This window comes from Corythoichthys intestinalis, chromosome 2, assembly GCF_030265065.1.
Source record: "Corythoichthys intestinalis isolate RoL2023-P3 chromosome 2, ASM3026506v1, whole genome shotgun sequence".
NCBI classification, from domain to species: domain Eukaryota; kingdom Metazoa; phylum Chordata; class Actinopteri; order Syngnathiformes; family Syngnathidae; genus Corythoichthys; species Corythoichthys intestinalis.
The window spans coordinates 3,634,149-3,647,870 of NC_080396.1; the positions used below are offsets into that span (position 1 = coordinate 3,634,149).

General features: G+C 40.8%; 1 protein-coding gene across 4 annotated transcripts in view; it reads right to left on the bottom strand.

Annotated features, from left to right (window-relative positions):
• The window catches only part of LOC130931637 (gamma-aminobutyric acid receptor subunit beta-3-like), a 190,867-nt gene that overhangs the window by 99,087 nt on the left and 78,058 nt on the right, over nucleotides 1–13,722 (bottom strand). For 2 of the 4 annotated variants that reach the window (XM_057860585.1, XM_057860576.1), the window contains exons 1-3: nucleotides 1,491–1,907; nucleotides 1,308–1,399; nucleotides 1,144–1,211 (exon numbers count right to left, since the gene is read on the bottom strand). In XM_057860585.1, the coding sequence (XP_057716568.1) occupies nucleotides 1,144–1,211; nucleotides 1,308–1,399; nucleotides 1,491–1,570 (240 nt within the window). In that variant the 5' untranslated portion in view covers nucleotides 1,571–1,907. Of the gene's footprint in view, nucleotides 1–1,143; nucleotides 1,212–1,307; nucleotides 1,400–1,490; nucleotides 1,908–13,722 lie in introns of those variants that run through there. The other 2 variants (XM_057860567.1, XM_057860559.1) reach the window with 1 other exon arrangement.

The window sequence follows — 13,722 nt, forward strand, 5'->3', positions numbered from 1 at the left end:
TCATATAGTACTGATGTGTTCTAAGTTTTAACCTTTGCGTTGTTGCCTCCTCGTTCACCTTGAAAAAATAATGAAATGTTGGTTTTGTTCCTATGGGGTGCTACACACATTTACAAATATTTTTATTATTATTATTATTATTATTTTTTTTTTTTACATTTTATCAAAGTTTTCACAGTGTTCACCTGGCTGTTGAGGTTGGTGAGTTTTGAAGCATTCTGAGGGGGTCAAAGCGTCGGCGGGACAAACAATGACTGCTAGGGGGGCGCTACATAGTGTATTTGTGAGATTGCACCTGTCTTGACCTGCCTGCCGATTTTGGTACACTTTGAAGCATTCTAAGGGGGTCAAATTGAGCTCAAAGGGGTTGCGGAACAAAGAAAAACTATAATAATAATAATAAAACTGAGGAACCACAATAGGTTACCTTAAAAAAAATTGTTACCTGCATGTCCATATACTGTTCAGTTATGGATGTGTTCTATGTCAATTTTGTCAAATAAAATCAAATCAACTTTTGTTTCAACCAAATCACAACAACAGTTATCTCAACGAGAAAACAAAACGTTTTAAGGTGCAGTAGCCCTACGCTGGATTTTGACCTACTTGAGCATTGCAGCTTTTTTTTTTCTTTTCTTTTTTTTTTTGCCCCGCCCACCCCAGGTAAGATTATTGCCCACCCACACCTGGCATCCTGGTAACACCACTGCTTTAAAGTGCTATTTCTGACTTTTCCATGATAGATAAGTGCTAAAATATAATAATAATAATAATAAATAATAATAATAATAATTTCTGCTCGCTTGCCAGTGCCCCGCTGTGCCCTGTATCGCACTAGGTCGCCCCTGCCTTAAATCTGAACCAGTTTCTTCCTGTGACTTATACTCACAATGATATACTGCCAGCGCAGGCATTTAAATGTTCAGAGGCATCCAAGAAGACCATCCAATCTGCCGCACGTCAACCAGCATAATGGGCTGAACGGCAAACTTAGATTTACATTGACACCCGTCACCACGACGGGCTACATTTGGAATTATACAGTACGCCAAAGCATTTTTTGTTTTGTTTTTTCCAGCAACACAAGCGGCAATGTTTTATGTCAACACAAGCGAGCAGCGTTGATGATGTAAATCCACTCACCATGTTCACTTCAGACACCATGTCTATGCTGGCCACGTCTATGCTCATCCCTACTGCTACTGGGGCCCCTAGAAGAGGTTAAATCGAATGTTATTAGGAAAAAAAAAACATATTGAACAAAAAAACAAATCATATTTTAAGGCGGATTAATTATGGATAATTACCTCCAAAGTCTGGCCTCAGTCGAATGTCGTACCCTTTCAGGAGTTTATCCACCGTCTCCTTCACAAAAGACATATTTCCCGGTTCGTTGACACTGAAACGATAAAAGACCATCACCGTAAAGCGCGCGCATCAAGCGAGCCTGCCCGGTAACCTTGACTTGGCGACACGGCGCGAGAGCTCACCTTTTGGCGCAACACACTATGGAACCGACCACCAGTGCGGACAAGACGCGCAATTGGCGAGTCTTGTGCAAAGTCAACATGTTTACAAGCACATACGACAGCAGCGGCGGCGGCGAAAAAAAACAAAACAAAAAAAATCTTCCTTGATCAACAGTCGATCAAATCAGAGTCAAATCCATTGATTATCCATTAGAAAAGTCGACTGGAGAAAGGAGGGGGCGCTTTGGATCAGTCAAGAGCTCAGATTTGAAATATGGCTTGACATCGTTTCCAACACTGCTTCTCCGGTTTGAGTGTGCAGGAGCGTTGAGCATTTAATAGCGCATATTGATGAGGAGGGTGGACGAGAAAGCTGCTGCCGCCGCTGCTGCTGATGATGCTGGCGGCGGTGAAGGCACTCGACTCGTTCAGGAGAGACGGAGCTCAACACTTGCACTCTGCAAGAAATGCTCACCAGTAGCTCCAACAGGGGCGTTCCTGCTATTTAGCACGTTTCACACGTCAATGCTTTCCTAATAGTCATTTAAAAATCCAATTTAGCGCTTTGTTTTGGTGTTTTAAAACAACTCATGATGTTTTTAAAATATATGGGCTCCCTATTGATGTCTGATGATGTCATTTGATTTACCTAGTAACACCTTCCATAAATTTGCTTTTTTAAATCATAATTAAAATGAAATTATTATTATTACTATTATTATTTTTAGCAAAAATCAATCTTTAATGCAAAAATGAAAAAAAAAAAATCCTGGGTAACAATGGTTTGACAGCACAAGGCGTGAGACTTTTTACAGCGTTCTTAGCACCATCTGCAGCATCCCCCTCCCCTTTATTTCCTCTAAAAATGGTAAGTCTCTATCACTAAAAGGAGGTCTGGCTGCATTCATTAATCGAATTGATCGATGCTTGTAAAAGATGCCCAAATGTTTTTTTTTTTTTGCGTTTATTATTTTAAGTATTTTGTAGAGATGTCCGAGAGGGTGTAGCCCAGACATGTCCAAAGTCCGGCCCGGGGGCCAAATGCGGCCCGTGGTCAGATTTCATCCGGCCCCCAGCCTCTGTCATAAAATCAATAACGTCTGGCCTGCACACAGACTTAATAAATTGGTCAGCAGTACTGCTACAAGCATATGAAGTAGCTTACACACTAAATGCTGCTCCTCATTTACCCACTAAAAGGGAGCAGCACTCTAAGCAACATTACCACATGTCACCCTTTACTCCCAATTTTCTAAAATGGCGACAATCAACAAAAAAAGTTGACTGCAGTCGCTGTTTTAAAGAGTTCAATATGAGGCGATATTACCAAATAAGAGACGCTGACATGTACGACAAGATTACAGGGCAGATACGTAGCGAGAAAATGAAGCAACTTGAAGCTAGTTTAATTTCACTGCAGCAGTATTTCGCAATAGTCTGAGAGTCAAAAGAGAAAGCCACAAACGCTAGTTGCTAAATTGTTGAAATTATTAAAAAAAAAAAAAAAAAAAAGTAGTGCTGCAACGATTAATCGATTAACTCGAGTCTTCCATTAGAAAAAAATATTCGAACTAAATTTTGTTGCTTCGAGTATTCGTTTAAGTGAAGTGGCATTGTAATGGTTGATTTTAAAAGTGTTTGCATTTAATTTTACTGATGAGGGTGGATACAATGCTCTCTGGTCTGCCTCTTTTCACATGGCTGAATCCAACTGCTCCCTGTTAAGACTAACATAGGCTAAGTTTTTGTTTGAGCGAATGTTTTTTTAATGCATTCTTAATTTAGTTTGTAGGTAATTATCCGTTTTTTGTGGGAATATGTTTCTGAACCACTTGTTAAGAGCATTGTAAAAAAAAAAAAAAAAAAACTTTAGCATTTTATAGCATTTAAGCTAGCAGACTTTCTCTATCCATGTTAGCCAATTGTTCTTTTGTTGTACACAGATCCTCATTTTTGAAAAAAATTATATCGTTTGAGGCTCAGCTCAGGTGTTTTCATTTTTCATGTTCCTTAACCGTTTACTCGATGATTCGAACAAACCAGTCCGTCGATTAATCGACTACTAAAATATTCGATAGCTGCAGCCCTATAATAAAGCAAATTATGACACACAGAACGGCTTGCTAAAATTTGCTTAAATATATTGTTCTACGTAAAGGACGTCAGCCAAGGTCGGCCCACCACATTTTTACCACACCAAATCTGGCCCCCTTTGCAAAAAGTTTGGACACTCCTGGTGTAGGGGGTCCGATCACGTCATTTTCAAAGTATCGGAATCGTCAAAAATGCCTTTTTTAATATATATATATATATTTCTAAATTTAATCATTTTCTAATTGTATTTAACGTTACAGACAAAATGTCTTACACTCATCCAGAGTGTTTAGTTTTGGCTTAAAATGGGGCTGTCAAATTTATTGTGTCAACGGCGGTAATAAAATTAAAATATTTAACGCAATTAACACATGCGCTGCACTACCCACTCATGCATTGTCGCGTTCAATCTATAATAGCACTGTATTACGTATACATAGAACTAAAAGGCAATGTAAAAATGAGTAGAGAGAATTTTGGCAGGCTTTGAAGCTTTTTTTTAATTGGCTAAAGCCTTATAATCCCTCTCTCAATGATCAGAAATATCGCGGGAAGCAATGTGGGGAAAAATGGTAGCAGTTGATCTTTTTCTTAACACCCTAGTTTACTTCCCAATGCTGGGAAAATATATCAATTGGTACCATTACGCACAGTCATGGTTGCATTTCCCATCATGCATTTGGGCAGAAGTTAAATGGCTGAATTATCATTTACTGAAAGCTCATAAAAATCCAATGGGTGGCCATATTTAGTCACAAAATACAAAGTCTTATTTGTCCTTTGAGAATTGCAAGTCTTTCTATCCATGGATCCCTCTCACAGAAAGAATGTTAATAATGTAAATGCCATCTTGAGGATTTATTGTCATAATAAACAAATACAGTACTTATGTACTGTATGTTGAATGTATATATTCGTCCGAGTTTTATTCATTTTTTTCTTAATGCATTGCTAAAATGTATATGATCGGGAAAAATTATCGGGAATGATTGGAATTCAATCGGGAGCAAAAAAAAAAAAAAAAAAGCAATCGGATTGGGAAATATCGGGATTGGCAGATACTCAAACTAAAACGATCGGGATTGGATCGGGAGCAAAAAATAATGATCGGAACAACCCTAGTATTTTGGATAAGTAATTAATTAATCAGGTTGGGAGCAATGGTCCCTCTAATTTTGAATGTGTTTGAGCAGACATACTACCTCCCTGAGCACACTGAGGACCACTGTGAGCAACATCAGATCTGTACGCTGTGGCTACACAGCAGTATCACGCCTGTTCAAAACCTTGGATCTGTTATGTACAGTGGTACCTCTACATACGAATTTAATTCGTTCCAGGACCTTGTTTGTAAGTCGAAATGGTTGTATGTCGAGCAGGATTTTCCCATAGGAATACATTATAATTCCATTAATTCGTTCCAAAGCCTAAAAACGTACACTAAATTCTTAATAAATACTGCTGGCACTGTTACAAATGGCAATTAAACATAGAAAAACAAATAAGTTATAAATAAATAATTCAGAATAATATAATAATAAGAAGAAGAATTAATAATTATTCCTGTAAATAACGAATCGGATTCTAATATGGCGGACACTTTTTACTGTCCCTGAACGCACCGCGAAGCTGACGTCTCAGTGAGATAGGTCGGTGCGGTAGAGATAATACTTTCGTTTTCTTGAGAGCAGTCAACTGCTTAAGACAATGGGCGTTTTGTGTTGGATAAGTTCTTAAATAAATGATAAAAACGTGACGAAGCTGGCGATTTCCTTGGCAATGTTACCACAATAATAATTGTCACCTTAACTTATAAATAGTGGCGAACGGTGGTCGGAAGAGGACCATGGAGCTATTGTTGAGCCAGTTCAGGGACGCGCACCCCAAGCTCATATTTTTCTATAACTTGCATCTTCATTTCAAAGGTAAGCATCACTTTTTTCCTTGTTTCTCCAACTGTATCAACTTTTTTTGGAAACTGTTGATTTCTCACACAAGAAAATCCACCGTGCGTTCGTTTGCAGTGCTGTCATGTCGTCGTATTTCGAGCAACTCGTCGGATGTAGAAACAAATGGCGGCTCAAATTTTACGTCGGATGTCGAAAAGATCGTGTGTCGAAGTGATCGTATGTAGAGGTACCACTGTACTTACATTTACACTCACCGACCACTTTATTAGGTACACCATGCTAGTAACGGGTTGGACACCCTTTTGCCTTCAGAACTGCCTCAATTCTTCATGGCTTGGATTCAACAAGGTGCTGGAAGCATTCCTCAGAGAGTTTGGTCCACATTGACATGATGGCATCACACAGTTGGTGCAGATTTGTCGGCTGCACATCCATGATGCCAATATCCCGTTCCACCACACCCCAAAGATGCTCTATTGGATGGAGATCTGGTGACTGTGGAGGCCATTTGAGTACAGTGGACTCATTGTCATGTTCAAGAAACCAGTTTGAGATGATTCCAGCTTTATGACATGGCGCAATATCCTGCTGAAGTTGGGTACATTGTGGTCATAAAGGGATGGACATGGTCAGCAACAATACTCAGGTAGGCTATGGCGTTCCAACGATGCTCAATTGGTACCAAGGGGCCCAAAGAGTGCCAAGAAAATATTCCCCACACCATTACACCGCCACCACCAGCCTGAACCGTTGATACAAGGCAGGATGGATCCATGCTTTCATGTTGTTGACGCCAAATTCTGACCCTACCATCCGAATGTCGCAGCAGAAATCGAGACTTATCAGACCAGGCAACGTTTTTCCAATCTTCTATTGTCCAATTTTGATGAGCTTGTGCAAATTGTAGCCTCAGTTTCCTGTTCTTAGCTGAAAGGAGTGCCACCCGGCGTGGTCTTCTGCTGCTGTAGCCCATCTGCCTCAAAGTTCAACGTACTCTGCATTCAGAGATGCTCTTCTGCCTACCTTGGTTGTAACGGGTGGTTATTTGAGTCACTGTTGCCTTTCTATCAACTCAAACCAGTCTGGCCATTCTCCTCTGACCTCTGGCATCAACAATGCATTTCCGCCCACAGAACTGCCGCTCACTGGATATTTTTTCTTTTTCGGACCATTCTCTGTAAACCCTAGAGATGGTTGTGCGTAAAAATCCCAGTAGATCAGCAGTTTCTGAAATACTCAGACCAGCCCTTCTGGCACCAACAACCATGCCACGTTCAAAGTCACTCAAATCACCTTTTTTCCCCATACTGATGCTCGGTTTGAACTGCAGGAGATTGTCTTAAACCATGTCTACATGCCTAAATGAACTGAGTTGCCGCAATGTGATTGGCTGATTAGAAATTAAGTGTTAACGAGCAGTTGGACAGGTGTAGCTAATAAAGTGGCCGGTGAGTGTATATGTTCACTTGTATGCATTATGTAGTGTTTCATTCTTAGTCAAAGCAATCATGCATTCACACATTGGTTAGTTTTAACATATACCATTTGGTGTCAAGAGTAAGCTCAATTATATTAGTCCTTTGAAGACCATAAAGGTGTAACATGAACCCCCCTCAGTCTACTCAAGTCTGTTCCTTGTTGACCAATGGTTTGAATGAGTAAAGTAAACGCCCACGAGATTGTAAAATGTGAGGTATATATATTGGAGTCAGATGCTGTTATGGGTGTGCCTCATTCATTAAAACTTGTGTTTATTGTTTGACCGCACCCTGAGACTCTCAGTATTTGTGTGTCGAATCCGTTTTTATGAAAGCCTCCAGAGCAGAAAAGAATGTGCGGCGTTGAAGGTACGAGGTCGAGACCCAACGGCAACGTTGTTATTAAAAGAACCAAATTACAGCAGCAATTTTCATTCGTGTACTTTCAATATACAGGTAGTCCCCAGGTTACGAACGAGTTCCGTTCCTACGCTGGTGACGTAACCCGAATTTCCGCGTGTAAGTCCGAATGAAGTACCCCAAAATAACTATCTAAAAAGTTCAAAAGTATTGTATTTTGTTTAATGATGGAGGATACACTGCCCCCTCGGAAACTTCGGTTGGTGCAATGTGAATCCTGAACTTTTTCAACAAGACATTTGCATTTACAAGTGTTGCTGCGAGGTACTGTAGTATAAAAAAAGTAACTGAACCTTTTGGAATTTCTCACATTTCTGCATAAAATCACCATCCAATGTGATCTGATCTTTGTAAAAATCACACAGATGAAAAAAATAGTGTCTACTTTAAAGCAGAAATGTGAAGTAAGGTTGGCCAACCATGTTTTTGAATAATATCAATGGCTAAACAGTTATAAGCATATTTTCGTTATTTTTTTTTTTTTTAACGCAACCCTTCCAGATTCTTTGTTTAACCCATAGCAACGCCCTTGACAACGAAAATGCTTTTCTTCGGCAATCTTCGGAAATTACGTCACACAGGGTAGTGCGAGGGAAGCCCACCATAGAACAGTATTGTTTGTTGCATTTCTTCTTGGTAAGATGCCACGGCGGTGTGTGGCGATGTTTTGTTCTCGCTCAAATGAAAAGTTGTATGAGTGGCCAAAGGATAGCAGGGCACGTAAATGGACATCTTTCGTTCGCACGAAGCGAATGAATTTCACGCCATCATCGAGTAGTCTTCTCTGCTACAAACACTTTGAAGATGCCTGCTTCCTGAACCGGTCTGCTTATGATCAAGGATTTGCCAAAAAGTAATTGTGATTTTTGGATAGATGACTGATGACTTTGTCAAAGCAGAGCTGCCAACTGTTGTGGAATGAACAGTAAAAGCTGGCGATGTTAGCCGAAAGTTAACTCGTGGCAATCCCCAATCATAGTTGTTGTTGCGTTCGCTAGGTTAAGCGTGTTTAAATTGTGCTTCATCTACGATCTTGTCCGAAAGGGTTAATCCACTGTCAATCGGGAAAGGGGTGTTGATGTGCATATAAGCGGGTCGGCGTCGCGGTAATTCGCGGTCACGTTGCCGTAAGAGACACACACCGCCGGTGAGTTTGTGCACATTTATTTGTATTTGTATTATGTATTTCCACCTTCATGCTTCAAGCATTGCATTGCATTTGTACGTTTCGGTGTTTCTTTCACAGTGATCGCTTGATAGCCTTCTAGTTTGTGTTTTACGTACAAGAGCCGCTGACAGGTGACAACAACAAGCGTGTTGCTTTTAATGTCTGGCAGCGAATCAGCGAGCGCACAGGTCACGCAGTGAATCATGGGAAATGTAGTCTCTGGACAACACTGAAGTGGAGCTTTGTAATCTGTTCCCCTGTGTGAAAAAACTACATTTCCTCAAGTCATTAGACGCCACTTCCTGCCGAGAGCCCCGAGCTCTGTTCTGTTGGCTCCATGTGTTAATAAAGAAACAAAGTTGTCAGCACGTCGTGTGTTCGATACATTTGTAAACAAAAAGCTCATAACAAGACACTATGCACGATCCGTTTAAAGGGTATGTAGCGGCAAAGGGGGTGTGAGACATCAATAGAACCGTTATGTGCCAAGATAACAAATATTGATAAAGTTAACAAAAAAATCAATCACATTAATGAGCAATTATCGAAAATAGATCGAAAATGATGAACATTTCCGAAAGTGTTTCGGAAACAGCCGAATGGGGCGGGGACGTCACGACAAGTGAATGAAAGTCGAGGCGGAGCCAGGTGCCATTGTTTTTTATCGACGAGAGAGTAGCGTTCGGGTTTGTTTGACCAAAACATCACTAGAATGGTTCAAAACTGCTGTGCTATGTGGTGTACAAATAGCTATTTATCGGAATATAGTATCCATGAGTTCCTGAACGCGAAAAAAAAAGCTGGACTACGCAGACAATGGGTAAAGTTCGTTCGTGCAAAGAGGGCTAATTTTCTAGACCCAGCCTCCGGCACGGTTTTCTGTTATTTTCCACCTGAAAGCTTCTCGAACTATGGACAAGTGAAATCGGGTTTTGCTAAAAGATTGCTGCTCAAAGGAGATGCGGTGCCGACCATACACGCGCAGCCACCTAAATGTCCCGAGATATCAAGAAAGAGGACGATGACTGGCAAAGGAGGCTAAGGCTAAGCAAAGGAGGGGAGCAGCCAAGCTCGAAATGGCCAGAGTGAGTACTCTTTTATAATAAAAAAATGTCACGCATTGGATACAGGACTGGACACATGTATAAATTGTCGTTCGTAAAATATATAGAACAAATCCTCTGATCCCATTCATATTTGTGTCTGTTGGCAGATCGAAAAGCTATGATAGCGCAATAAATAATAATTATTCTATGCATTCCTTTATTTTGCAGTCACGGTGTATCAGCTTCACAAAAAGAAATGCAAAACAAATCATTGGTGTTTCCCACACGATCTGCTGCCGATGTTTCATCAGTATCATTGCTCCCCTCAATGACCGTTTCATTATGCTGCATTGGCGTTCGTTTGGGCTCAAATTGGTAACCTAAAATACCAATTAAAGCTTCGTAACTCTCCTCGTCACCATTAGATGAACATTCGTTCTACGTCGGATTCGTCGCTGAAACAAAGAACGAAATTGTCTGCCATCATCGCCGCCATTGAGTATTAAAGCACTGAGCCTTTTTCTTGTTGAAGAAACACCCCTCACTGTCAATTCTGAATTCTCTTTTATTGACAACGAGGGGTGTTTCTTCATGAGGGAACCTGGAATATGTGCAGGACCAACACAATGCATCAGCATAAACACCCCTAATTCTCCCCTCACTAGAAGGAATGATATTGATGCAGACAGGCGCTGCCCCCCTAGTGGCCGGTGGCACTCTCTTCACTTGTCGTGACGTCACGCACACAATCTGCCAGATCTCGGGCGCCGGTCATTTAGCTTGACAATCGAGCCAAATTTCTCTCATTTTCTTGTGTGTTATTACACGAAGTGGCATGATATGAATACAAAAGGCATGCATTTATGGATAAATTGTGGAATATTAACATTTTCCCAGGGCATGACATACCCTTTAAAGTGATCCTCTAGTTTTAAGACAAGTAATTCTTAAAAGATACATCTTAGTATGAGTTATAATAATTTGACATTAAATCCCTCTTAATGTTTTCGTTTTAATAAAATTTGTAAAATTATTTTAACTGATTGTTCGCCATGGTTGTTGACGTCGCAGTGCTGTGACGTCACAAATCCCGCTGCCGGACTTCAGCGTGTCATTCATTCGCAACATCTCGTCAGTTCGTCCCTTCCAATTTGAACCAGAGCGGAAAAGTGAAGAGCAGGACAGCACTGTCGGTCGTTCGCAAGACGAGCAGCAAAGGCGAAATGCAGAGCAAGAAATACCTGATGAGGCAAGAGTTGGGCTAAACTTCTGGTGTACTTGCGGCAAGTGCATCTCGATGACAACGGAGCGAGAGAGCGTATGTTGTCGAGAACTCAGGTTTTTGTCAGCAGATCTTCAAGGTGAGTTATTGCATCATCAAACTCATTCCAATATAATTGTGTAGATTGTTAGCATCCAGAGCTGTCGTATGCTTTACATACAGTACAGGCCAAAACACATTGGCATTCGTGCCTTTTTATTTTCTTGACCATTGACATTATAAACTCTCACTGAAGGCAATAAAACTATGAATGTGTGGCGAGCTAGGGAAGGATGCGGAGTATCAAACCACGGAGCTAATCCGCGTTGTTTTATTGACATTTAGGCTGCAAGAAATAGCAATGTCTGTCTGGCATGCGACCCGCGGAAGGTAACAGTTATTTCCAGCTGTTCCCTTCACAAAGTACCCCCCCCCCCAACCACACAACGTGCCAACATAATTTCCGCCGGTGAATTCTGTTATAACTTGCTACAAATGCACGTGTGTGTATTGTGTACTTAGAAAAAAGGTGAAATAACTAAAAACGTGTGATATTCTAGTATCTTCAAAGTAGCCACCCTTTTCTCTGATTACTGTTTGGCACTCTTGCCATTCTCGCGATGAGCTTTCAGAGGGAGTCCCCTAAAATGGATTTTGACTTCACATGTATGCCATTCCGGCGATGAGAATTTATTGCTTTATCAATGGGGTTGGGACATTTGTGTTGCATTGAATGAATTGCATTGGACGTGCTTTGATCAGTTTGAGTGGCAGCATCACTCATATTAGCTGAATACTGAACACACACTGCCTGATGAACTGACAGTAGAGGTGAATTATTAGCTTCCTCTGTGACTAGCGGTACGCCCGAAGGTTCGCCTCCCGCTGTAGCGACAGGAGCGGCTTGGGTGCTTAAGCCAAGAGTGTCTCGTCCGTCTCGCTTCATTGCGCGCATTTCACTCGATATCCGAGCAGGCTGAGGCTTCTTGTGCGGGAAAATAGTTGCAACAGCATTTGGTTTTAGTCTGCGCTTATATCTAGCCGCTCCGATGAGATCTTTCATTAGTTGTCATCTACTAAAATCCTCAAACGCGGTAGGAGAAAAATGGCGACAACAAAGCCTTGGTTGTTTAGGAAGATTTGCTTGTCTACAGGCATTTTCCCAAACCTTTCTCCTCTTCTTGTCAACAGGAAATTTGTGGAGACTCGCATCACTCTCCTTGTTTCCATTTGACTCGAAATTGCATCCATAAGCAGCACATCGTGGCATTTTACTTCGCGAGTTAAGCCAGTAATACACAGTTGTTGTACACACGTTACACGATTGGAAAAATATCATCTACGTCATCACTCCGCGCCCGCAGAACATGGCGCCAACTATCGGTCAAAATATGCACTAAATATTATAAAATATTTCCATTGATTTAACATTTTATGTGTTTCTAACGACATATTTTAATACAAGAGAACAATTGTGATTTATTAGAGCCTACATGTCTTTAAAATCGAGGATCACTTTAAGAGACGCTGGAGTAGTAGGAGGCGAGGAGGAGATGAGCGAGACGCAAAACTTCGCGGTCGAATGTGGCGGCACTCCTCTATTGTTTTGTTTTCTTATTGCTGCCACAATAAAGTGGAAAAAGCCATCGACGACTCATCTCCTTCTTTCCCCCCAACGTTTTTATATTTCTATTTAGATATTTATGTATCTGCCAAAATGAACATGAAGTCTGATTATTATTTTTTTTAACAATGTCATCAGATAGACAAAAACATAGAATTATGTGCAAATGCCTGCATCTTCAATTCATGAAAATAATAACAGCCTATATCTTACCAATCTTGTAATCTCTATGGGTGTTGTATCCATTCCATGTCAGGTAGTCTAGGCACATTGTTTGCATCCTGATTAGCGTCTGGCTAATACATGTTAGGTCCAACATAAAATTCCAAGCTCTTCTTCTTCCTCCAACTCTTCAAAAACTTCTACTTCAAGGGAGGATCTCCTCCCTTGCGCTCGATCTATCGCTTATATCGCTGTTTGAATCATTTTTTGAAGGGCTTTGTATGGCGGCCGTATGTATGGAGCTGCCATCGCTGTTCCCGTTGTGACGTATCACTTCCGGGTTCGTCCCCTTTCAGGCTCGAACTTCGGAAACGCGATTATTTTGTCAAATATACAATATATATATTATTTTTTCATGCTTTATTTGTTGGACAATGTTTAATTACTTTAATTGCGACCCTATTTGGCATGTAATGAAATTACTTCACATTTCTGCTTTGACTAAAAACCACCCAAAGATATATAGGTTTTCATGTTTTAATGAGGATAGCATGCAAACAATGACAGAAAGATGAAAAATAAATAAAGTGAACCCTCGGCCAAAAGAGACTTAAAGAGCAATTGAAACCAATTTTTACCAAACAATTTAAGTCAGGTGTGTGCCCAATCGCTGATGACCTTGTAAGAATTTTCTTGATGAGAAGCATTGTCTGATGTGCATCCTGGCTCGGTCAAAAGAGCTGGCTGAAGACCTGCCATCAAGGATTGTTAATTTGTATAAGGCTGGGAGAGAATACAAAACTCTAAAAGTGTGGATGTTCATCAATCGATAGTCAGAGAAGTAGTCTACAAATGGAGAGAGTTTGGCACTGTTGCTTCTCTCTCAAGGAGTGGCCGTCCACCAAAGATGACGCCAAGAGTTTCACACAGAATACTCAGAGAGGTAAAAAAGAACCCTAGAGTATCTGCTAAAGACTTACAGAAATCACTGACACAGTCCCATATCTCTGTGCACACATCAACTATTTGTAAAACTATGGCCAAGAATGGGTCTCATGGGAGGACTACACAGAAAAAAAACAAACTTGGT